We start from the raw sequence: 25,286 nt of genomic DNA, 5'->3' as shown, positions 1-25,286 counted from the left end.
GATTCTCAAGGCTGTACACACCTCCATGTTCCTTATAGCTAACTCACATCACAGCATTATAACCTTCTATCACAATCCCTTGTTCCTCATCAATGCTCCTTCACTCGGCTTCCAGCTCCATGATGGTAGAGGCAGTCTCTTGTTAACAGTTGACTCTTTAGCCTGGCAACAGTAATCAATGCTTACTGAATGGGTTTTATAAAGAACACATGCCATTTTTGTCAACTCACTGTATTTTGTCCTTCCATGAAGCTGAGGAACTAAACAAGCGGTCAGGTCTACTTTAGAATGTGCAGTTCGTGAGAAATTTCCTAGCACTTCTACAGAACTCTATCGCCCAAGAGGGCACTTGCACATCATCTTAACAATTATGTATCCTTAGTTGGTGAACTGTGCGATATTTTATTCTAGACAAAACTCTGAGGATCCCAAAGTCAGTTTAGGATGTAAGATTGAAGGTGACAGGATTCACCCAAACACATTTGAGACAACTGACAAAATTGTCAGGTAATTGAGGTTTGCAGATTAGTTAGCAGAGTCCATTCCATTATTGTAGTAATTTCTTGTCCCTTAGTTGTTCCTTCACTTGTTATTTTTCTTTCTCATCAGAGATTTCCTGAGCACTTTCAATATACCAAGTTACTGGACGTACAAAGACTGGGTTTCTGTTTTCTGTAATAACTTGCATTCACATGTGATAAAGAAAAGGGATATGGTTACTTCCAACTTCTAAACCACATAAAGGGCTGTGAGATCACAGTGAGTGACAATTGCCCTAACCCTGAAGGATGAATTTGATAGGCAAGATTGAAGGAGAGTATTTTACAGTCATTTGTAAACTGACTTTTCTTTAAGAGTCCAAACCCCATTGTCTAAGGGCAGGGCAACCTTTCCCCAATGTGAGGGAACTTTGATGCTGGGCTGGGTTTGAGTCATCAGCACATGTATTCACATAGTTTTCTATTCTGAATCAAGTACAACCAAATGACCTGAAATAACTTTAAACCTGAAAAAGCTGGTGACTTTGGTCACCTATATTCTGAGTAAAATGTTCACAATATGATATTTATGACATAGTGAATTAGTAAAAAGTCTCAAATATAGAAATATTTTATAAATATAGTTTTATTACTTGGAATACATACAAAAATTCAAACACAGCTAAAAACAATTGCTAAGCAGAGGTCCTATCCAACCTGTTTTAATGAACACATAAGTCAATTATAGTCAGCATTTAAACAACTTAAGTCCTGAAACAACTTACTGTCTGCAGGGCCTTTAAATATGGGGTTTAAAAATTGGTTACACCTATTTAAATTTTTCCTCAAAATACAGACTATTAACATTACAGTTTGATTCATGAGTTTTTATTTTAGAAAAATAGCTAAAGCCATTAACTATAACTATTTTGGAAACTGGAACACTATTTGCCCATTTCCCATCTTCTGTCACCTTGTATTCTCCATGGTTTCTCAAAAATTCCCAATAATTGCTAACAGAAAGCATTTGCAACTTCTGGTAGCTCTCTGGGATATAGAAGGGTCTAGCAGCCTTGAAATCATTTAAGGTGGCAAGGTTTTTTTTCTTTTTCTACTTCCAATTTTTGCAATTTTATGTCACTTTATTTTTGCCCAACCAGACTCACTCTTTGTCAAAGAAAAAATAAAAAATTGAGTTATTCTGCTTTTCCTGATTGTCGATCCATTACGCTACTTTATCCATTCTTCTCTTTGCCTTGACTCAGGTTTAAAAAAAAAAAAAAAGCCTTCTTGGCAACTTTAGCATTTTCTATAAAATTAAGCTTATTCTGAGCTTTACCCTTTCAAACACTGTTTTATATTTCATGCTCCTCTTTGTAGCTTTTATCATGCCAGTTCCCCTTCTTCTGCACACGATTTTTGACAACCTGACTTCATCAGAGAGCTCTCTGTATTTTTGATGCCTATTCTCTTATCTTCCTCTCTAAGTTCATTTAACTTAAGAAACTTTTTTTTAGAATGTCATCTAAAGAAAAGTTTCATATTTTGCTGGTCCCCTCTCATGACTGGTACAATTTTTTAAAAAACTGGAAAAGGAAGCTGGCAGAAGCAGAAAGACAAGCTTCTGGTTTGCTACCCAACTGTGCTATTCAGTCTGGTCTTGCACCCTCACCCCCACAGCCTGGACACAAGTCAACTAGGAATCTTCTACTGTAACATTCTCTGATTCAGAGGGAAGTCTGAATTATACAATACTCTTTCTCAACCCTAAATATGAACATACTCCCCTAAGACCTGCTAACAGATCTCTACTACAATACACACACAGTACAAACCCCTTATTTGCCATACAAGGCCTTCTGTGATCAGCTCCATTTCCTTCTCCCATCTTCTTCATTTCCTTCCTACCTCTACTGCACTTAGCCCTTCTATAAGAACTTCTTGTGTTCTCTAATGCACTTGACTGTTTCATACCTTTGCTCACATTATTCCATCTGTCTAGATCCCTATCTCCTGAAAGTTATCTCAATAAAATCTTGGGAACTCTGTGCTCCTTTATGCCAGCCAGGTTAACCCCTATTTCTTCTACCTTTACACCTGTTACAGATGTTATTTACACATCCATCTGAATGACACGACTGTAAGGAGCACAATTATGCCTTATCCATCTTTGTATCCTCCTCACATATTATAGTACCAAAAAACTGACCTTGAATATACATTTATTTATGCCTCCCATAACTTCTTCAGATCCTAGTTTGATTCCTGGAATCTGGACATGCTGGCCCTTCAAATTTACACTGTTCCTGGACCCAAGTCTTCTCCAAGCAAAACAGCCTTCACATTTATGTTTCAAAATTTAAAATCCTAAGCTATCCTTTCATGGAATGCTCTTGAACATGTTAATAGCTTTTATAAAACTGGGCATCAAGTTCTGATGAATGCTGGGCATTCTCAGGGATACAAAAATTACCCAAGGTCACTTTGCTTCTCATTCATTTAATAAGCATTTGATGATGAATGCTAAGTATCCAGAAATGCTAGGCACTAAAGATACATAAAATTCAGTATTCTTGTCATCAATGGCTTCAGTCTAGAGAAGACAATGACAGTGGCAGGGCTAGAGCCCAAGTCCAACAGGTATGAAGCTAAAGAATGCATCTTCATATCCAATCACTTTCTTAATAACTATTACCCTAGATCACGCTGAACATGTGCTCCTTGAGGCTTTTTCATAATAAATACTCTAAAGCCATCTCTCTGCAATCCAATACTTGAGTGCTATCTTTTATTATTTTTTCAGACCTAACTACAGGATTACAACTTAATCAACTTAACTGCATGTGCTGGCTTTTGGTCTTGTATGTTAGCTTGTTGTTGTACCTGAGAATTTTCATCCTGACCTTCTCAGATCTGGCCTATCCTGACTTGAACACTGCAATTCTGACTTCACTCAAGTTATTAATTAAAAACAATGAAGAGGAAGGAGCTAAGGCCCAAACTCTAGAAAGCTCTGTCCTACTTTCCTAATAAAATATTCTAAACATGCCACTTATCACTTCATTTACATTGATTATTGTGAACAAAACTATGGAAATTAAGAATAAATCATGCATAACTAAGAGTTCTAGACTGATTTTAAAAATAACAATTATTAAATATCCATTATAAATATTCATTTTATTTTCAAAGGATTGAAAGATGTTACATATATTACATACTACATATAATGGCACATGTCAACCTTTTAAGCTTAAAAATAATCTTTCCCCAAACTGGGATTGATTCATACCCCAAGTAGAAAATGACCCTTAGCCTATAGCACCAACCCAGGCCCAGAGGAAAGCCAATTTTGGACCTGTCTGTCCTCTGGCCATGGGATTCCTGAATGACACCAAGGGTCCTCTCCCTCTAGTTTTTCTCCCTGGCAGTATTGAGGCCTGGCACAGGGACCATCTAACTGTACACTGCAGGCCTGGGAAATCAGGGTATAGAGAGGGGGGAGGATCCTCCAACAAATTTACAATGGGAAAAAATTAAATGTACATGTTCTTATTGTCTTTTCTATACAACTATAATAAGACTCTACAAGACAGAAGGAGGCTTAAAATTATAACCTGCTCCATAGTATCTTCCCTTCCCAGATTCAGGTATAATTCATTCAAAGTTTTAAATGACATCCATATGCTGCTTTCTCAGACAAAGACACAGAAATTTAATAATACTTTCATTTTCTTTTTCTTAATTCAGAAGGACAATTTCTGCCAAATGTTCTGGCTTATGGCTCTCCTCCTCTTCATAGTATGTTTAAGTTACACATTAAAAATTTAAAAAAAAATACCACTATGGAATTTTCATAAGCAACATCCAACCAATCAGTAAAACACAGTACACAGTGTGAAAATTTTAATTTATTCCCCTCCCAAGTATCCAGAATATATACCCCTTTAGCTTTCAGAAATTTGATAATGAAAATACCAACAGAATTGATCATATGAAAGGAAAAGAAAGAAAAGCACATATTTAAATAGGAAACATCCCTAATTCCTCCCGAACCTATAGTGCAAGTTAATGGTATGTATCTGGCAATGTTACCGTTCACTTGATTTATAAAAATTGTACAGGACAGAATTAAAGCGAAGAGAGGCCTCTGGTTTTTATTTATTTTTTTAACCCTAGCAGATTTTTAAAAAGAGGCTATATTAAATGACAATGTATTTTGAGTCAGGGGGAGGGGAAAAAAATTAAAAACCCAAAACTTCTTTCAGTTTATTCAAAATAAAAATACACATAGAATTATGAAAATATAGGTTTACTATTTCCACCACGTAAGTTGATGTTGCTGTTGAAAGGCTTGCAAATTGTCTTTCAAGTTTTTAAAGCTCATCTCGATCCCTCAATAAAGTATACCTATATTCGCTGGGTGCTAGCTTCTGGAAGGAGCTCTCAGGTGGACTGCTTGCTATATCCTGGACTTGCTACAAGAGAAAAAACAAGACATTTTTTATCATTATACTTTATGGAGTTGAAATATTTAAATAGGAGTATTAGATGAATGGTGGTTGCCTTATAATTCTTTCCTTGTTAATCAATAAAAGATAGCAAGTGTGCCAAAGACAAGAGTTAAGTGTGAAGCCTTGATTTCCTCATGTAAATGCCCTTACTCAGATTCTCTCTATAGGATGCACAACCTGAGGTTGGCCCAACCTATCCCTCTTACAAAGGACTGCTAAGAGAATGGAAGGCATCTACTCTGCAGATCTTTAAATTTATCAGTTACTCAGATGCCAGAAATTATTCAAAGCTTGGTTTAAATAGGGAGTGAAAAATATACAATACTGAAAGAAATTAATTTCTGTAGAATTTGTATACCAGTAGAAAACCAAAATATATGGTGAAACTGGAACAGTGACTTGCAAGAATTATAAAGAAAAGGCAGTGTAGTCTGACCCTTATCTCCTCATTGTGAGCCCCTCAAAAGCAGGCCTAAATGTCACCACTTTAATATCCCCTATAATGAACATGGGCACATAGTGCATATATTACACACTATACATATTAGCACATTGTCACTGAAACAAAAAGCAAGGTATCTACAAACTTATCATTTGACTTCCTGATATTCTACTTCCCTAGTACATTTAAAATTTTTGCTGAGATACATGTTTAGATTAATTAAGTTTAAGTTATGTTACTATAAAACAAACATTTACAGTTTTCAGTGCCCCTCCGGGTATTAGTATACAAAGATGAATAAACAAAATACAGGAGTTCATTGTCTAACGGAGAAGCAGAAACACATGGTAGGACACTACAATAATGGTAAACCACATCTTTCCTAATCTGATAGAATGCTAAGCAGGTCTTTTCTGAGAAAAAGAATCACCTTTGAGTTATACTGCCAGTAACAAGTTTGTCTCCTTCTAATTATCAAAGAAAAGTCTAATCTCATTTTTCAAGGAAAAAACGTGTCATCAGATTCCCAAAGAGAACTTAACTCTGAACCTAATCTGTCTCTTAAATAAGGTGAAGTTCATTTTTCACAAATGGAGGTTCTTTGGGCAAAATAGTGGATTTAAGTCGTAGACATATAAAATAGAAGGGATTTTGGTACATGGCATTTTCCCCTCTTAGTTTCATGGTATTAGACATTCTATAAACCAGAACATATCAAAATGCAAATTTAGTGCTGTTTAGTAAAGCAGGGACAAAGAAATAAATAACTTGTAAGAGAAGTTACAAAGTAGAAAGAGTAAAATTCTCAGGTTGTGTGTGTGTGTGTGTGTGTGTGTGTGTGTATTTAAATATATATTTTTCTTTTTCTTTTCTTTATTTTTGGGGATACTGTGAATTGAACCTAAGGATGCTTAACCACTGAGCCACATCCCCAGCCCTTTATATTTTGAGACAGGACCTTGCTAAGTTGTTAAGGCTGGCTTTAAACTTGTGATCCTTCTTTCTCAGCCTCCAAAGTCACTAGGTTTCCAAGTGTATGCTACCACACCTGACTAAACATATTTTAACTAAGAATTTGTATATGCAAATAAAAGCAAACATTTTTATAAACAGTCATGAAGCATTCTAAATCTCAAATAGGAAAGCTACATTAAACCACAAGTTTTGAGCATTATCAATACTGTATTCTTGAGCATTATCAATACTGTACTCTTAAAATCATTTGGTTAAGAATAGCAAAAATTATTGCTTTCTTTATAGTAAGTTCAATCTTCTAGACACAAGAAGGCTTGAATAATCACTAGAATCCGCTGACTTCAGTGATTTATCTGCTCCTAGTTCCTACTTTTATCTGAAGCCAACTGTTTTTAACCCTTTTGCAGTTTTCTGCAGAGGTCATAATCAAACCACCTTAGTTGAGATGATCAAGAAACTATGGTAATATTCCAATTTCTGAAGCCATATTTTTAATGAGTTAAAAAATATCTTTATTTGTTTATTTTTATGTGGTGCTGAGGATTGAACCCAGTGCCTCACACACGCTAGGCAAGCACTCTACCACTGAGTTATAACCGCAGCCCTGAAGCCCTAAGATTTTTAAAAGTAATTTGAAAGTAGCACAATTTGTATATTTTCTATGGTATATTCAGAATTTCTTTGCACAGAATTCAGGAGTTGAAACTCAAGCCAACTCAGGAACTTCAGATCCTCTCTGAAAGAGTTCTCATTGGGAAACAAACAAGAGTCCTACCTCTCCTGGGGCTGTGTCAGTTGGGTCAGGTCCATGATGGAATTCTCTGTGCAGTTTTCCAGAATGTAAATCAAACACAAATTGCTTGAGTTTTCCAGGAATTCTATAACCAAAATAAAATAAAAATACCTTAAACTGGCAAAACACCCTTACCTCTATTTTACCAATCTCACAATATTTAAAAAAAAAAAAAAAAAACTTAAAAAATTTTTTTACCAACAATCCCATCAATCCCACCATACTATTACAGGACAGGTATATGTCAATATGGTTGTAAACATGGCATCTAAATACTCAGTTTTATATTCTAATTCTTGTACTTGTTTCATAGATATTTTTCTATGCTTAATTTTTTTTGGGGGGGGTACCAGGGATTAAACTCAGGGGTACTTAACCACTGAACAACATCACCAGCCTTTGTTTCTTTTTTCTTTTGAGACAGGGTCTTGCTAGATTGCTGAGGCTGCTTTGAACTTGTGATCTTCCTTCTCAGGCTCCCTAGCTGCTAGAATTACAAGCATGAGCCACTGTGCCCAGCTTTAGGCCTATCATTTTAACAGACACATTGTAAGCTGTCAAAATGCTATACCCAAACTTACTTAACCACACTATTTATGACTAGACATTTATATAGTTTTCTTAATTTTATATATACATACATATATAAACACATTTTCTTTATCCATTCATCTACTGAAGGGCTTATAGGTTGGTTCCACAGTTCAGCAACTGTGAATTGTGCTGCTAATATATAAATGTTGATGTGGCTTTGTCCCTGTAATATGCTATTTTTAAGTCTTTTGGGTATAGACCGATGAGTGGGATAGCTGGGTCAAATGGTGGTTCCATTCCCATCTTACATACTCCATACTGCTTTCCAGATTGGCTATACCAATTTGCAGTCCCACCAGCAATGTACGAGTGTGCCTTTTTCCCCACATCCTCGCCAACAGTTATTATTGTTTGTGTTCTTAATAGCTGCCATTCTGGACTGGAGTAAGATGAAATCGTAGAGTGGTTTTGATTTGCATTTCTCTAATTGCTAGAGATGTAGAACATTTTTTCATATATTTGTTGATTGTGTATTATCTTCTGAGAGGTGTCTGTTCAGTTCCTTGGCCCATTTATTAATTGGGCTATTTGGTTTTTTGGTGTTTAGCTTTTTGAGTTCTTTATATACCCTAGAGATTAGTGTTCTACCTGATGTGTGAGTGGTAAAAATTTGCTCCCAAGATGTAGGCTCTCTATTCACCTCACAGATTGTTTCTTTTGCTGAGAAGAAGCTTTTTAGTTTGAGTCTATCCCATTTATTGATTCTTGGTTTTAATTCTTGTCCTATAGGAGTATTATTAAGGAAGCTGGGGCCTAATCCAACATGATGGAGATTTGGGCATACTTTTTATTTTAATACGCGCAGTGTCTCTGCATTAATTCCTAGGTCCTTGAGTTGAGTTTTGTGCATGGTGAGATAGGAGTTTAATTTCATTTTGTTGCATATGGATTTCCAATTTTCCCAGTACCATTTGTTGAAGAAGCTATATTTTCTTCATGAATGTTTTTGGCACCTTTGTCTAATATAATTGTTATTATGTGGGTTAGTCTCTATGACCTCTATTCTGTACTATTGGTCTACCAGCCTATTTTGGTGCCAATATCATGCTGTTTTTGTTACTACTGCTCTGTAGTATAGTTTAAGGTGGGTGTGGTAATACCACCTGCTTCACTCTTCTTGCTAAGGATTGCTTTGGCTATTCTGGATCTTCAGTACATGAATGGATAAAGAAAATGTGGTATATATACACACAACGGAATATTACTCAGCAATAAAAGAGAATAAAATCATGACATTTGCAGATAAATGAATGGAGTTGGAGAATATAATGCTAAGTGAAGTCAGCCAATTCCAAAAAACCAAATGCCAAATGTTTTCTCTGATATAAGGAAGTTGACTCATAGTGGGGTTGGGAGGGGGAGCATGGGAGAATCAGAGGAACTCTAGATAGAGCAAAGGGGTGGGATGATCAGAGAGGGGGCATGGGGTAAAAAAGATGATGGAAGGAGATGGATCTCATTATCCTAAGTACATGTATAAAGACATGAATGGTGTGAATATACTTTGTACACAGCCAGAGATATGAAAAATTATGCTCTATATGTGTAATATGAATTGTAATGCATTCTGCTGTCATATATAACAAATTAGAATACAAAAAGAAAAAATATATACACAAATAACTTAAAAACCTAGGTCCTGCAAAATCATATTAAAAATAACAGGGCTCAAGGAAAAACTAATGTTAGGAGCTAACCACTTAAAAGCACGCAGTCTTGCAACCAGAGTACAAACAGCCCACGACAAAAATACTGGCATCACTCAACCTTCACCATCACTTGAACCAAGTGCCCTTTGTAACCTTATCCTGGAGCTAATGAGTCCTCTTTAGAAATGCAGGTCCTTGAAGGCATTCACTGCCAGTAAGAATCAGTTTCATAAAATTAATATGAACCAAGTGTAGTATTGTCACATTTTTTCCTAAATATGGACAGAAATGTCTTCACAACTGCTTCAACCACACATGTAGCCTCACTGGACAGTTTAAAAGCAAAACACTGGGGCTGGGGTTGTGGCTCAGTGGCAGAGCACTTGCCTGGCATGTGTGAGGCCCTGAATTCCACCCTCAGCACCACAATAAATAAATAAAATAAAAGCCCATTGACAACTTAAAAAAAAAAAAAAAGGCAAAGTACTTCTCAGAGCCATTAGCCAACTTTTTTTCCACTAGAAAGGCACTTCTGCACGATTTTCAGTTATTTTGTTTTATTTTGGAGGTCTTTATCAATCCCTAAAAGTCTTTAACTGTGAAAAAAGTTTAATCTCATGATTTCAAAACATTCTGAGGAAAATGATAGATGAACCAATACAACTCCACTATGGCCATTATTCCCTTAATCACCAATCATGTATAAGCAAATTTACAGCACAGAGACCTGCACTGTGGCAGAACAGACCATAATTAATTAAGCAGACTTATATGAGGCTTTCTTCTTTGTAATTATTTGAGTTACAGCTGATAAACTAGGATTGCTGTGTTAAAGAATAAGAACTTTTGACAAAGTGTGGGCAAATCATACCTAAAAAACATAAGTTAATTTCTGCTATTTGCTGAAGTATTTGTCCTCTGAAGTTCTGCCAGCATGGTTGTTTATTTTTTTTTTTAACTAATTTTTTTTTTTTTTTTTTTTTGGTAATTTGGTTAAGTAAAAGGTACCTGCATTTTAATTTCTATGTCTTCAAAAAACTAAGTATTTTCTTTCCATTGTTTGTTTCAATTTATATTTCTGCTTATATGAATTATCTACCTTCTACTGAGATCTTGATACTTTTAAAAATTCGTTATATACTTAAGCAGAAACACTGCTTTTCACATCTCTCACAAGAATTAAAATGTAGGTCCACACATACTATCATTCCTTGGGTAGAACTGACTCTTTAAATCATTTTTTGGTAGCAAAGAATAGCTGGCTTGTGTTGACATTACCAGTTTCATTTTCTTTTTATCCTCTCTTGAGGTCCTGGAAGTGCTGTTTCTCCCCTTCAATAACTCCCACTGAGATGTACCAACCAATAACTTCATTGTACAGCCATTTTGGCTCCCCACTAGCTCCAATGCAACGGAGACCAGCAGGTGCCAAATGCACAGTTTACAAATACAAATGACTGTCAGGTAGCTGTATTGACAGGCTGCCTTTGAAAGGTTTTCTGGTGTTGAAGTAATTGCACATGCACCAGAGATAAACATTGAGAGAAGATCAATTTAAATTTAATCTGACATCATCTACTGTCACCCACAGTAAAGTGCTGAAATAATATCTATAGAAACGCAAATGTTCTACAATGTTTAAGATGGAGGTCCTACTAGTTTGGTTTCATAAGGGCCAAAGACTATCACAACTAATACAGTATAAATTGTATTTGCTAGTTGAGAAATAATTCATGAATGATTAAATCTTAAATGTGACAAATCTGTAGAAAACATGCAAGACAGATTTTCCCTAACTTGATTTTTCTCCTCTTGTCAACAGATTAAAGAATTGTGAGCAAGAGGCAACAACAAGGGAGTCCAATGAATCTGAACTGATGTACAGAAAAAGGGATTGCAAAAGGGCTCTTACCTAGCACCTGGCCAGAAATTATCCATCATTATTAAGAAGAAATAATCAGTGAGTCAACAATAAATGGTCAAGAAAACAAAGTGGTAATCTGCTAAAAGATCTTTAACATAGTCAGCAAAATTATATTTTTGCACTTTAGGGCACAATTTTCCTAACCAGGACACCTAAGTGTTCACTTCCATCCTCCACTTTTCCATTATTTACAACTCTTTATTTTTAGATGAGGCAGAACACAGTGAAACACACAACTGTTAAATGTATGACTAGGCTTTGATACATGCATAGAAGGTACAAGCTATTTTTATTGTTTAAAAAATTATACAGTAGATAATGTACTTTTTTTCAATCTAAGTTCTATAAGCTTTAACATATACCTAGCATTTTGTTACCACCTCCACAAACCTGATAAGAACAATTCCATCCTTTGTAAAGTTAGACCTTCCCTTTTCCCCTAACTCTTAGCAATTACTAATATGTCTTCTGTTCCTACAATGTTATATACATGCAATCATATAACATATAATCATAAGAAGGGCTTTCTTCCCTTAGCACACTACTTTATATAAAGTATTCATTCATTCTATTGCTGAATAGTATTTCATTGATATAAAATAATTGTTTGTTCATTTACCCACTTCAGGTGATCATGAACAATGCTACTACAAACAGATGTGCATACATTTTTGTGTGTGAATTTTATTCCTCTAAAATAAATACTGGGTCAAATGGTAAGTATATGTTTAACTTGTTAAAGAAACTGCCAAACATTTTTCTAGAGTGACTATATCATTTGCAATCTCACCAGCAAGGTCTGAGAATTCCAGTGGGTCTGCATCCTAATGAACACTTAGCATTATTACTATTTCAATCAAGGCATTCTAAAGAAATACAACAGCATCTCACTGCAGTTCTAACTTGGATGGCTCTAATGACTAATGGTGCTGAGCTTTTTATGTTTATTTGCTATCTGTATATCTTCTTTATATTCGAACGATCTTTCATTATACATAAATTAAAAATGAAAGTTTTTAATTTAATGAAAATCCAATTTATCAATTTTTCTTTTATGAATAGTGTTTTTGATACTCTAGGAACTCTGCTTAATGTCAAGTCATGACAGTTCTCCTATGTTTAATCCTAAGAGTTTTCTAGCTTAGTCTTTTATACTCGTGTCTATGATCAATTTTAAGTTGATTATTCCTGAAAGAAAATTCTTCTTTGGTATGAAGATGTTCAACTGGTGCAGCATCCTTTGTTAAAAGACTGTCCTTTCTCCTCTGAATTGCCTTTGAACCATTAAAAAAAAAAAATTACCAAATTATGTTTCTATTTCTAGATTATTCTGTCCCATACAATGTACCTATTCTTTCATCCATATTACACTGTCTTAATTACTTTAGTATTTATCATGTCTTAGAATCAAAATCCACCAACTTTGTTTCTTTTTCAAAACTGTTTTGGCTTTTGTAGTGTTACCTTTCCATATAAATTTTATAATTAGCTTTTCTAAATCTACAAAGAATCTAGCTGAAATTTTGACTAGGCTCATATTAGGTCTATATAGGTCAATTCAGGGACAAAAGACAACTGCACTGAGTCTTTTGATCCATAAACACAATATATCACATCATTCATTTTGGTTTTGGATTTCTTTCATAAGTATTCTGTAGTTTCTAGCATACAGATAACTGCACATATTTTATCAGATTTAGTAGGTAGGATTTTTTCCCTTCTTTTGGAACTATTATAAATGGAACTTAATCTTTGTTTTATAATTGTCCATTGTTAATAAAGAGAAATACACGTTTTTTAAAACTGACTTTGTATCCTGCTAAAATAATATCACTTCTAAGCTCTAGCTTTTTAGTAGACTTGTTGGTAATTTCTACATAGACAATCATGTCATCCTCAAAGAATCTGATTTTTATTTTTTTCTAGTATGCTTTTTATTTTGTTTTATTGTACTTACTAGGCCTTCTGGCACAATACTGAATAGGAATGGTAGTTTTCAACCTTAAGAAAAGCATTCAGTCTTTCACTATTGAATATTAGGTATGGGTTATTTATAGATGCCCTTTGTAAGATAGTGGAAGTTTCCTTTTTTTTTCAAAACTCCCTAATTCCCCTACCCCCTGGTAAACACCACTCATTTCATTTCTCACTTCTAGGAGTTCAAGTGTTATACACTCTCATAATGTGAAATCATGTAATATTTGTCTGTGTCTGGCTTTTTTCACTTAATATAGTGTCTTTCAGGTTTATCATTGTTGTCAAAAATACCAAGATCTCTTATTCACTGTGTATGTATACACCATATTTTCTTCATCTATTCATCAGGTCATGTAACTAAGGCTGATTCCATATATTAGTTATCATGAATAATGTGGCAATGAACATGTGAGCGTGGACACCTCTTTGAATTACTGATTTCATTTCCTTTGGATATATAACCAGGGGTGCAATTGCTGGATCACAGGGCTTTTTTTTTTTTTTTTTTTAAGGATACTTCATACTTATACTATACTTCATACCATTAATAACTATACTAATTTATATTCCCTTTTCTCTATGTTAGCACTTGTTGTCTTTGTGAAAACAGCTGTTCTAACAGATGTGAAGTCAATGTCTCCATGTAGTTTTAATTTCCATTTTCTTGATAACTTGTTTTGAGAATATTTTTTTCATATTTGTTGGCCACTTTTATGTCTTCATTTGACAATGTCAGATCCTTTGCTCACTTGTTAATCAGGTTGTTTTCTAATTACTGTGTTCCTCAGATATTTTGGATATTAATCATTTATCAGGTATGTGGTTTGCAGATATTATGTCCTGTTTCATAGGCTGTCTCTTCATTCTGTAAGTAGTTTGCTGTGCAAAAAGCTCTTTATATTGATGCAATCCCACTTGTCTCTGCCTTTGCTGCCTGTGCTTTTAGGGTCATATACACAAAACTGTTGCCTGGGCCAGTGTAATGGAGCTTTTCCCCTATATTTCTTCTAGTAATTTTACAGTTCAGGTCTTAAGTCTTCAATCTATTTCAAGGTGATGTTTGTGTATGGTGTGATATAAGGGTCTACATTCATTCTTCTTCTTATGGATATCCAGTTTCCTTCTACTTTTCCCAGCACCATTTATTGAACAGCGTGCCCTTGCCATCACTGTGTGCTGTTAGCACCTGTTAAAAAATTCAACTGACCACAAATGAGCAGATTTATTTCTGGGCTTTCTGTTCTGTTTCATTGTTCTATGTCTGTTTTCATGCAAGTACCATGCTATTTTGATTATTACAGCTCTAGAGTATATTTTGAAGCCAAGTAGTGTGATACCCATGGCATTTTGGTTTTTGCTCAAGATTGCTTTGTCTACTCAAGATCTTTTGTTGTTTTCTCTATTTCTGGGGGGAAAAATCATTGGAATTTTGGTAGGAACTGCATAGAATCTATACGTTGTTTGGGGTACATTTTTCATTTTAACATTATTAATTCTAATCCACAATCATCAGATATCCTCCCATTTCACTGTGTCATCTTTGATTTTGTTCAGCAATATTTTATAGTTTTCAATTCACTAGTCTATCATCACCTTTTCTTTTTATTTTTTCATTTTTCTGTTTTGTTTTTGTTTTGCAGAACTATGAACTGAACCTAGAAGTGCTCTACCATCACTGAGCTACAACCCCATCCCTTTTTAAACACACACACACACACACACACACACACACACACACACGAGAGACATGGTCTTACTAATTTAGCAGGCTGGCCTTAAATTTGTGATCCTTCTGCCTCAGTATCTGGGGCTGCTGGGATTACAGGTATGTGCCATCACACCTGGCTCTCTTCTTTCTCTTATCAATTGCTCTGGCTAGGACTTCCAGTACTACATGGGACAGAAGTGGTGAGAAGAAGTATCCTTGTCTTAATCCTAATCCTAGAGGAAAAGAAAAGCTTTCGACTTTTCACCATGGAGTAGAATCTTTACTATGAGCTAGTTGTACACGAGCTTTATTATTTATTACACTGAGGTATATTCATTGCATACCTAATTTGGTGAGCATTTTTATCTTGAGAGAATGTTAAGTTCTGTTGAATAGTTTTCTGCATCTACTGAGATGATCTGGTTCTCATCTTTCATCCTGTTAATGTAGTATATCACAATTATTAATTTATTTTGTTGAACTATCTCCCCTTCCAACCCAGGTTTGAATCCTACTAGATTATGGCAAATGAACCTTTTAATGCCCTGATGAATTTAGTTTGCTAGGATTACGAGAAGAATTTTTGTATCTAAGTTTATCAAGGATACTACTGGTCTATAATTTTCTTTTCTTGCACTGTCCTTGTCTGGCTTTGGTACCATGGACTGCTGGCCCCACAAAATGAGTTTGGAAGCTTTTACTCCTCAATTTTTGGGAAGAGTTTCAGAAGGACTGGCATTACTTCTTCTTTAAATGTTTGGCAAAACTCAGTAATGAAGTCATTGTTTTTGTTGTTGTTTTTAAATGGGAGACATTTCCTAATGATTCAATTTCCTTACTTTTTATTAGCTTGATGGGATATTCTATTTGTTCATGTTTTAGTCTTGTATGGATCTAGGAATGAGCCTATTTCTTGGTTATCCTTATAAGTTTCCTTATATTCCTAGTTTGCTGGGCTTTTTTTTTTTTTTTTTTTTTTTTTTTAAATATCAGAAATAGGGCTGGGGATGTGGCTCAAGCGGTAGCGCGCTTGCCTGGCATGCGTGCGGCCCGGGTCTGATCCTCAGCACCACATACAAACAAAGATGTTGGTCTGCCGAAAACTAAAAATAAAATATTAAAAAATTCTCTCTCTCACTCTCTAAAAAAGAAAAAGTTTTCAGAACTCTATTTCCTAAAGTATTTAAAAAAATAAAATAAATCAGAAATAATGTTGCATTTAAAAAAAATTTTTCTTCATCTACCATGTGATCATGTGATTTTTCCTATTTGTTCATTAATAAGCTGAAATATGAATGGTTTTTTAAATATATATTTTTTAGATATATGAACCTTTATTTTATTCATTTATTTATATGTGGTGCTGAGAATCGAACCCAGTGCCTCACACATGCTAGGCAAGTGCTCTACCACTGAGCCACAGCTTCAGTCCTGAATTATGAATATTAAATCTGCCTTGTATGCTTTCAATAAAGTCCAGTCGGTTGTGACATGTTATCTTTTTTATATAGTATCGAATTCAGTTTCCCAACATTACGTGCTAATTTTTAGTCAACATATAAATAGCATAGTACAAACTTATTGAATGTATTATGGTGTAAAGACACACCATAATTTTGCCACTTAGGATGTTTAAACTCTTTCAATTTCAGATTTCTGGTTCATAAGACAAGAATGACAGCTTTATTCAACTTTGTTGCATTTTTTTAATAGTCTGACAGACTTGGGTTTGAACATATATATATATATATATTATTATCTTTAATCATAATGGCTAGCACTTTATTCATCAGATGCTTTTCTTAGATATATATATATATATATATATATATATATATATATGCATTCACTTAATGCTTACAATCCTATGAAGTAGACATCATGACAGTTTCCAAGGCATAGAGATGCCAAGTAAATTACCCAAGGTGATATAGGTAGTAACAGGATGGAATTCAAGACTAAGCAGTCTGTGCCAACAGTTTTAGTTCTTTACCATTATGCTATATTGCTTCTTTACTCCAATTACTAAATCTCGCAGAGATTTGTTTATTAAGAGGTGGAGATATTACCTGACACATACACTGTATAAGTTAAGGCTAGTACATTGCCTGGCTGTTAGCACTTGATGTCCATTTTGCTGTCAGGACCAAATAAGATAAAATATATCAAGCATCCCTAATCTGAAAATGCAAAAATTGAGATGCTCTAAAATCTGAAACATTTTGAGTATCATATCAGCATTCAAAAAGTTTGGATTTTGGAGTGTTTTAGATTTCAAATTTTTGGATAAAGAATGCCCAACCTGCATAAGATCATATCATCTGCAAACAGGGATAATTTAACTTATTCCTCAGATTTGAAATGACTTATAAAATACAAATCACTAATATGCAGATAATAAGTGTCAATTGTGTGATAAGTATAAGAGAATAAGAATGAGAATGGTATTTAGGGATGGGGCCATTGTATTCTCCAGTGGCTGACAAAAGGCATATTCAGAAAATCAAAATGAACAGGAGAGGTAGCAATAGTAGGATAAATGAGTAACTTATAAATACTACTACAGTTCCAGATGTGAAGACACAAGTGTTCAAAGTACTCAAACTCTTAGTATTGTAATAAGCAACTAAACTAAAAGCAAATTAATCAGAACATTTATTGAATGCCTACTAATCTGTAACAAAGTGATCGATATAACAAGAGATAATAATAAAAATATAAGATAAACAAAACGTGCCTTTTAAGAAATTCTATCAGTACCTATTTTTTTTCCCACTTAAGAAAACCCTCAGAATGGGGTATGGAATGGGGTGGAGGAAGGGTATATTGGGTGATGAACACAAACTAAATTCTTAAGAGTTAGAAGAGGTCTTTGTATTACAGTTTCAATGCAATCTGCATCAAAATACCAATGACAGTCTTCCCAGAACAAGATAAAACAGTTCTTTTTTTTCCTTTATTTTGTTTATTTATTTTTATGTGGTGCTGAGGATAGAACCCAGTGCCTCACACGTGTGAGGCAAGTGTTCAACCAATGAACCACAACACCAGCCCCAAGATAAAACAGTTCTGAAGCTCATCTGGAAGGGGGGGGGGAACCTAGAAAAGCCAAAGCAATTCTAAACCAAAATAGGCAATGCTAGAGGCATCATCAAATTACATTGCAGAGCTATAGTAACAAAAACTGCATGGTACGGGCATAAAAACAGATACAACGACCAATGGTACAGAAGAGAAGACAGAGAGGCAAACCCACACTGATACAATCATCTGATCCTTAACAAAATAGCCAAAAACATACATTAGAGAAAACAGACTTTTAAACAAATGGTGTTGGGAAAACTGATTAACCATATGTAGAATGGGACTTGATTCTTTCTCTGTCACCCTGCACAAAAGTCAACTCAAAATGAATCAAAGATCTAGGAATTAAACCAGAAACTATGCAACCCCTAGAAGAAAATGCAGGGCCAACACTCAACAGGTGCTGGCAACAACTTTCTCAATAAGACCCCCTAAAGCTCAGGAAATGATACCAAGAATTAATAAATGGGATGCATTAAATTAAAAGGCTTCAGCACAGCAAAGGAAACAAGAATGTGAAGAGAGAACCTACAGAATTGGAGAAAAATCTCTGCTAGCTACTCTTCTGACAAACAATTAATATTGAGAATATATAAAGAACTCAAAACCACCCCCCAAACTTCAAGTTATCAATTAATAAATAGGCAAATGAACTAAATAGATACTTCTCAAAAGAAATACAAATGACCAACAAATATTTATGAAAAAAACAACAACATTCAAACACTAGTAGCAATTAGGAAAATGAAACCAAAACTACTTTTTTCAGCTGATTCTGGTTAGAATGTAAGCCGTCAAGAATACAAAATGATAAATGTTGGAGAAGGTGAAGTAAAAGAAATACTTTTACACTGTTGGTGAGATTATAAATCAGTAATAACCACTATGGAATCAGTATGGAGGTTCCTCAAAAGACCAGAAATGAAACCACTACATGACCCACCTAAATGTCTCCTCAGTTTTTACCCAAAAGAAATAAAGTCAGCATACTATAGCATACAAGCATGCCCATGTGTTTTTTTTTTTTAATTTTAATATTTTATTTTTTAGTTATCGGTGGACACAACATCTTTGTTTGTATGTGGTGCTGAGGATCGAACCCGGGCCGCACGCATGCCAGGCGAGCGCGCTACCGCTTGAGCCACATCCCCAGCCCCTGTGCCCATGTTTTTTTCAAGCCCTATTCACAACAGCCAAAACTGTGGAACAAGCCGAGGTGTTCATCAATGGATGAATGGACAAAGAAAATGTGGGGCTGGGCTCAGTGGTGGAACACTCATCTGGCACGTGTGGGCACTGGTTTCGATCCTTAGAACCATGTAAAAGTGAAATAAAGATATTGTGTGTCCACCTACAACTAAAAAATAAATATTTTTAAAAAAGAAAATGTAGGATGGAATATGAATATATAAATATGATTGCCTGTGCATGAAATTTGAGAACATTATGTTAAAGCAAAATAAGCCATACTCAGAAAGTCAAGGATTGTATGCTTTCTCTCATATGTGGAAGTCAGAAAAGAAAAAGGAAAAGAAAGGTGAGCAGGGAGACCTCATGAAAATCAAAGGGACATCCATAGACAAAAGGAACCAGCGGGAGGGAGGAGGATAGAGAAAGGGAAATCACTGGGGATTGATACTAACCAAATTGTATTGTTACAGTGTGTGCATGTATGAACATGCAAGAAAAAATTCCATCACTATGTACAATTATAATGTACCAATAAAAATATGAAAAAAAAGTTAAAAATAGGCCTTGGGGGCTGGGGATATAGCTCAGTTGGTAGAGTGCTTGCCTTTCATGCACAAGGCCCTGGGTTCAATCCTCAGCACCACAAAATAAACAAACAAACAAATAAATAAATAAATAAAAATAAAAGTCTTCTTTGTGTTATACATTAAAAAAAAAAAAAAACCAAAAAACCAGGCCTTAATGATAAATTGACTTGAATTTCTTCTTCTACCTATCCTGAGTTCTTTGTAACTCCAATTTCTGGCTTGCTCTCTCAGAGGTCAAAGAAGCAGGTTAATTTGTCACAATGGATAACCAAACTGCTGTATTAGTAAGATACCTGTCCCCTACCACCTCATTTTAATTTTGCTGCCCTTTTCCAATTTGCTTATCACAAACTCCTGCTGCCATTAACATAGCCAATAAGCTATAGCAAACTTCCCAGACTGATTAGTTGGAAGAATTATAAAAATAATTTTACAGTGATTCAGTAATTTGGGAAAAATGACCTACAGCCCAGAGGTAGAGAACTCATTATCATTAGAGTAACCTATCACATTTTAGGATGGTTCTGACAGTAACAAAAATCTTCCAGTCAGGTACTACTTGACCTGGAATCTGTCCTACTGTTGCTGTTTCTCCTATCACTTAGACTCCAGAAATAGTTAAGAACTGTTTTAGCTGTCTGGCCATAATTGTTAAAATTTTTTTCTTTAAGTTTTCAGCAGTCTCACACAATGTCCCATCATCTATTCTTCTCAAAGGTCTATAGAACACTCCTATACCTGACTATAAGTTCAGAAATTATCTCCAATCTTTTCCTATCTCCATATAAAACCTTCATTTAGATTTGGCAAGAAACCAATCTGTTCAAACAATGCCAAGAAACAAACAAACAAAAAACATCAAGGATTCATAGAGCTGTGATCTAGTTCCAGGTACTAGTAAGTAGTGGCTTTTCAAAATTCTTCCACATGCATACTGACACTGCCTTTTACAGGTGCTGAAAATGTCACTGTTTTCATGCAGTGTCATGGATTTAGAACTTTGGGATTCAATATACTCTGTGAACTCTAGCTTTATTACTAATTAGTTGTGATGCCTTATAAGTTACTTTGCTTTACTGAGCCTAATTTCTCTGAAACAAAGAAGAGGTAAACATAGAACAGTGGTAACCACCTCTACCTCCCAATGCCCACCTCTGTCAAGGGAGTAGACTATGCCCCATAAATCCACTTCTTCCCCACAATCATACTTCCTCTAGATGACCCCCAGATATTCTGAGTTACTAAGGAAAAGTAATTATAATAATATATGGAAATTGCTTATCATTTAAGCCTTAATTACCATGCAGCACAATAACTTATATAAGCCATTAAATGTATCAGCCTCTCAATTTACTACACATTTTATTCGATTTTAACATTAACAACTGTTCACATAGTTTGTAGCTCACACAGAATGTACCTCTTCACAATTTAAAAATAAATGATCGAGGGAACAGTGTCTAGAAGGGGAAATCAGTCACCTAAGGGAGAAAATTAAAGAAGCAATTTATTTTTTGAAAACTTCAAATATATACCAGGTGCAGTGGCACACACCTGTAATCCCAGTGACTCAGGAGGCTGAAGCAGGAGGATTTCAAGACCAACCTCAGGAACTTAGGATGTCCCTAAGTTAGACCCTATCTCAATATAAACATTAAAAAAGGGCTGGAGATGTGGCTCAGTGGTTCAGCAACCCTGGTACCAAAACTAAAAATCAGATGTGCTGGGAGCCATCAGCCAAGTAGGTATGACAAATTCCTTGCCAGCTTACTCCCATGCTGTCTAGTGGAAGGACTTCTGAAAGGTGACCTTGCTCAAGGACCAGGGCAGGATCCGTGTTTAGGGTGTTCCCCCTTTAGAATAGGGCAGTTTAGCATAATAGGAGATTAGGGTGTTCCCCCTTTAGAATAGGGCGTATCCTGCTGCTGAGTTCCTCTTGAGTGCTTAGGGTCAGACAGTATATTTTGGGAGACAGAAGCCCATGCGGTGTGGATTTGGGCAGAGAGTGGATTTGGGAGAAGTGGATTTGGGCAGAGAACGTGGATTCTCCCAGAACGTGTTTGTAGACGGCCGGTGTGAGTTCGGGAATAAAGAATTGCTGTTTGAATCTACAAGCTGTGTGGAGACTCGTGATTTGTGCCCAGCCAGAGACTGTGGCACAGATGCTTTGCCCATTTTCTATTAAGCTATTTCCTTTATTGTGCATGTTTTTTAGCTTAATATAATTCAATTTGTTTCTTTTCACTTTTGCTCTCTCTGCTTTTGGAATCATATCCACAAAATCATGAAGCTTCTCCCCACATTTTCTTCGAGTGGTTTTAGTTTTCAGGCTTTATGTTTTGTCTTTAATCGATTTTGATGTGATGTTTCTGTATTGTACAACATGAGGATCTAATTTCATTTTCGCGCAATGTGGATACCCATTATTGAGCAGATGGTCCTTTCCTCACTGTGTATTCTTAGCACCTTTGTTGAAAATCAATTGAATATAAATGAATGAATATACTGTTGGGCTCTCTCATTTGTTCTTATGTGGTTGAGGACGTTGTATCTATATTCATCAAGAATATTACCTTATAATTTTTTCTAGTATGCATGTCTGATATTGGTTATCAGGGTAAGGCTAGCCTTGTAAAATGAGATATGAAATACCTCCCTTCTTCAATTTTTGGGTAGAGTTTGGGGAGGACTGGTATTAGTTCTTTAAATATCTGTAGCACTTATCAGGAAATCCATCAGGTTCAGGGCTATTCTTTGATGGAAGACTTTTTATTACTGATCCAATCTCCTTACTCATTACTGATATGCTAAGATTTTCTATTTCTTCATGATTCAGCCTTGGTAGGTTGCATGTATATAGAAATTTGTCAGTTTCTTCTAAATTATCAATTTGTTGACACAAAATTGCTCCCAGTAGTCTCTTTTCCTTTGTATCTCTATAGTATTATTGTAATATCTCCTCTGTCCATCTGTAATTTCATTTATTTGAATCTTCACTCTTCATTGGTTTAGCTAAAGGCTTTTCAATTTTGTTTATCTCCCCAAGTCTTGGGGCTGGGGTTGTAGCTCAGTGGAGGAGGCTTCCCTAGCATGTGTGAGGCACTGGGTTCAATTCTTAGCCCCACATGTAAATAAATGAAATAAAGGTCCATCGACAACTAAAAAAATATTTTTAAAAAATCCAAGTCTTGTTTTCATTAATCTTTTCTATTATTTTTATAGTCTATTCTGCTCTGATCTTTATTATTTTTTCCTTCTAAACTTTGGGCTTGGGTTTTTCTTCTTTATGTAGTTCCTTAAGGTGCAACATTAGGGTGTATTTGAGTTCTTTTGTGGGGGGTGGGGTGGGGACCAGGGATTGAACTCAGGGGCACTCAACCACTGAGCCACATCCCCACCCCTATTTTGTATTTATTAAGGGATAAGTTCTCACTGAGTTGCTTAGTGCCTCATCATTGCTGAGACTGGCTTTACTGGCTTTGAACTTGCCTGTCTCAGCCTCACAAGCCACTGGGATTATAGGCATGTGCCATTTTACCTGGCAGGTTTCTTTGTGTGTTCTTCAGCTTCCGAATTTCTGCCTCCCTCTTTCTCCGTTTCGTTTCGTTTCTTTTCGTTTTTCTTTTCTCTCTCTCTCTCTCTTTTCTCTCTCTTCTCTCTTTTCTCTCTCTCTCTCTCTTTCATCAGGGATTCAACCCAGAGACACTTAACCACTAAGCCACATCCCCAGTCTTTCTTATTTAGTTTTAGAGACAGGGTCTTGCTAAGTTGCTTAGGGTCTTGCTATGTCACGGAGGCTGGCTTTGAACTTGTGATCCTCCTGTTTCAAGCCTCTGGAATCTCTGGGATTACAGGTGTGCACCACCATGCCTGGCTGTTTTTTTTTTTTTTTGTTGTTTTTTTTTTGACATATGTAATTTCAATCTCTGTTGATTTTCTCAAATTTTGGTCTCTTATTGTTTTCTGAATTTCACTGAATTATTTCTGTTATTTTCCTGAAGTTCACTAAGCCACCTGAAAACAATTCTTTGTCAGGGAGTTCATATATCTCTCTTTCTTTGGTGTCAGTAACTGCGAGATTATTGTGTTCTTTAGCTGATTTCCCACACTTCTTGTTGACTTGGTTCTTCACATTTTCTGTTGCTTTATGCTGATGTCTGCATATGTGAAGAAGTAAGGCCTTATTTATCCCTGCAGGTATGCCTAACACCTAGCCAGCCCCTGAGGTACCAGGTCCATCTCTGTCTCTGGCCCAGTGCCAGGTCAACCCAAGCAGCTTAAGGTTCTGAAATGGCCCCAGCACTGGCCCCCACATCCAGACTTATCCCATTAGATCTCAGTGCTAGAGCAGCCCCAACAGATCTGAGCTCCAGATTGCCCCTGAAGACCCAGGTTTCAGGCTGTGCTAGAGGACTTGGGCCATCCTTTTGGACCTAATCTATAGGCCATCATCAGCTGACCCAGGCTATACAAGTCAGCCCCAGTGGTTCCTGGCACCAGGCCAGCATCCACTATCCTAGGCTGCAGAACAGTCCTGAGAGATGAAGGGTCCTTACCAGCCCTAGCACTAGGCTAGCCCCAGGCTTCAGAGGATCTGATTTTAGTATAACTTTAAATTCTACTACAACGGCTGTCATATAGAAAACCTAGATAAATATTTAGTGAATTAATAGGCTAAATTTATCCTTTTGAATGTAGGCTAAAAAGTCAAGTAAGATATGATACTGGTTTATGGTTTACAGCACAACCATTTCTCTGAGTACAGGTAAAGCAAGCCCAACTAAGATTTCTCATGACTTCATAGTTTATAACACAACCAGTGCCGCTCATTAATTAAAAAAAAAAAAAGAAAATCTCATCAGGAAGGTGGTACCATCAACCATATTTTATGTACCAAAAAAAAAAAAAAAAAACAAAACAAAACAAAAAAAAAAACAGAACAGAGAAGCTTTAATGACTTGCCAGGACTCAATTGTCAGGACTCAACTGTTGGCCTCTAATGCAGTTTTAGGACTGAAAATCTTCTAACAATCACATCTCTACTGGAATGTTTAGAAGCCTGTGAGGTGATTCATTCTGAGATAGGACTTAAAATTATCCTCTCTGTGCAATCTAGACTTTAAAGATTTAAAAAAAAAAAAGGCATTTAAACAAAATTTTAAAAGAGAAAGTCTAAGCTGATTGCTTAAATTTTTCCATATACTAATAAATAATTCTGGGTTGGGGCTGTAGCTCAGTGGCAGAGCACTTTCCCAGCATGTGTGAGGCACTGGGTTTGATCCTTAGCACCACATAAAAATAAACAAATAAAATAAAGGCATCTGTCCATCTACAACTACAAATTTTTTTCTAAAATAAAAATAATTTAA

The 25,286-nt window shown here is 35.7% G+C and overlaps 1 protein-coding gene across 2 annotated transcripts in view; it reads right to left on the bottom strand.

Moving 5' to 3' along the window:
• Positions 1-4,734: 4,734 nt before the first annotated feature.
• The window catches only part of Erp44 (endoplasmic reticulum protein 44), an 80,084-nt gene continuing 59,532 nt past the window's right edge, over positions 4,735-25,286 (bottom strand). For both annotated transcript variants that reach the window (XM_076845763.1, XM_076845762.1), the window contains 2 exons: positions 7,186-7,288; positions 4,735-4,957 (listed from right to left, as the gene is read on the bottom strand). In XM_076845763.1, coding sequence (XP_076701878.1) covers positions 4,856-4,957; positions 7,186-7,288 — 205 coding nt within the window. In that variant the 3' untranslated portion in view covers positions 4,735-4,855. The remainder of the gene's footprint in view (positions 4,958-7,185; positions 7,289-25,286) is intronic.

The sequence above is a fragment of the Callospermophilus lateralis genome, chromosome 2 (genome assembly GCF_048772815.1).
Source record: "Callospermophilus lateralis isolate mCalLat2 chromosome 2, mCalLat2.hap1, whole genome shotgun sequence".
In the NCBI taxonomy this organism is placed as follows: domain Eukaryota; kingdom Metazoa; phylum Chordata; class Mammalia; order Rodentia; family Sciuridae; genus Callospermophilus; species Callospermophilus lateralis.
This window is presented reverse-complemented; position numbering and strand designations above follow the sequence as displayed.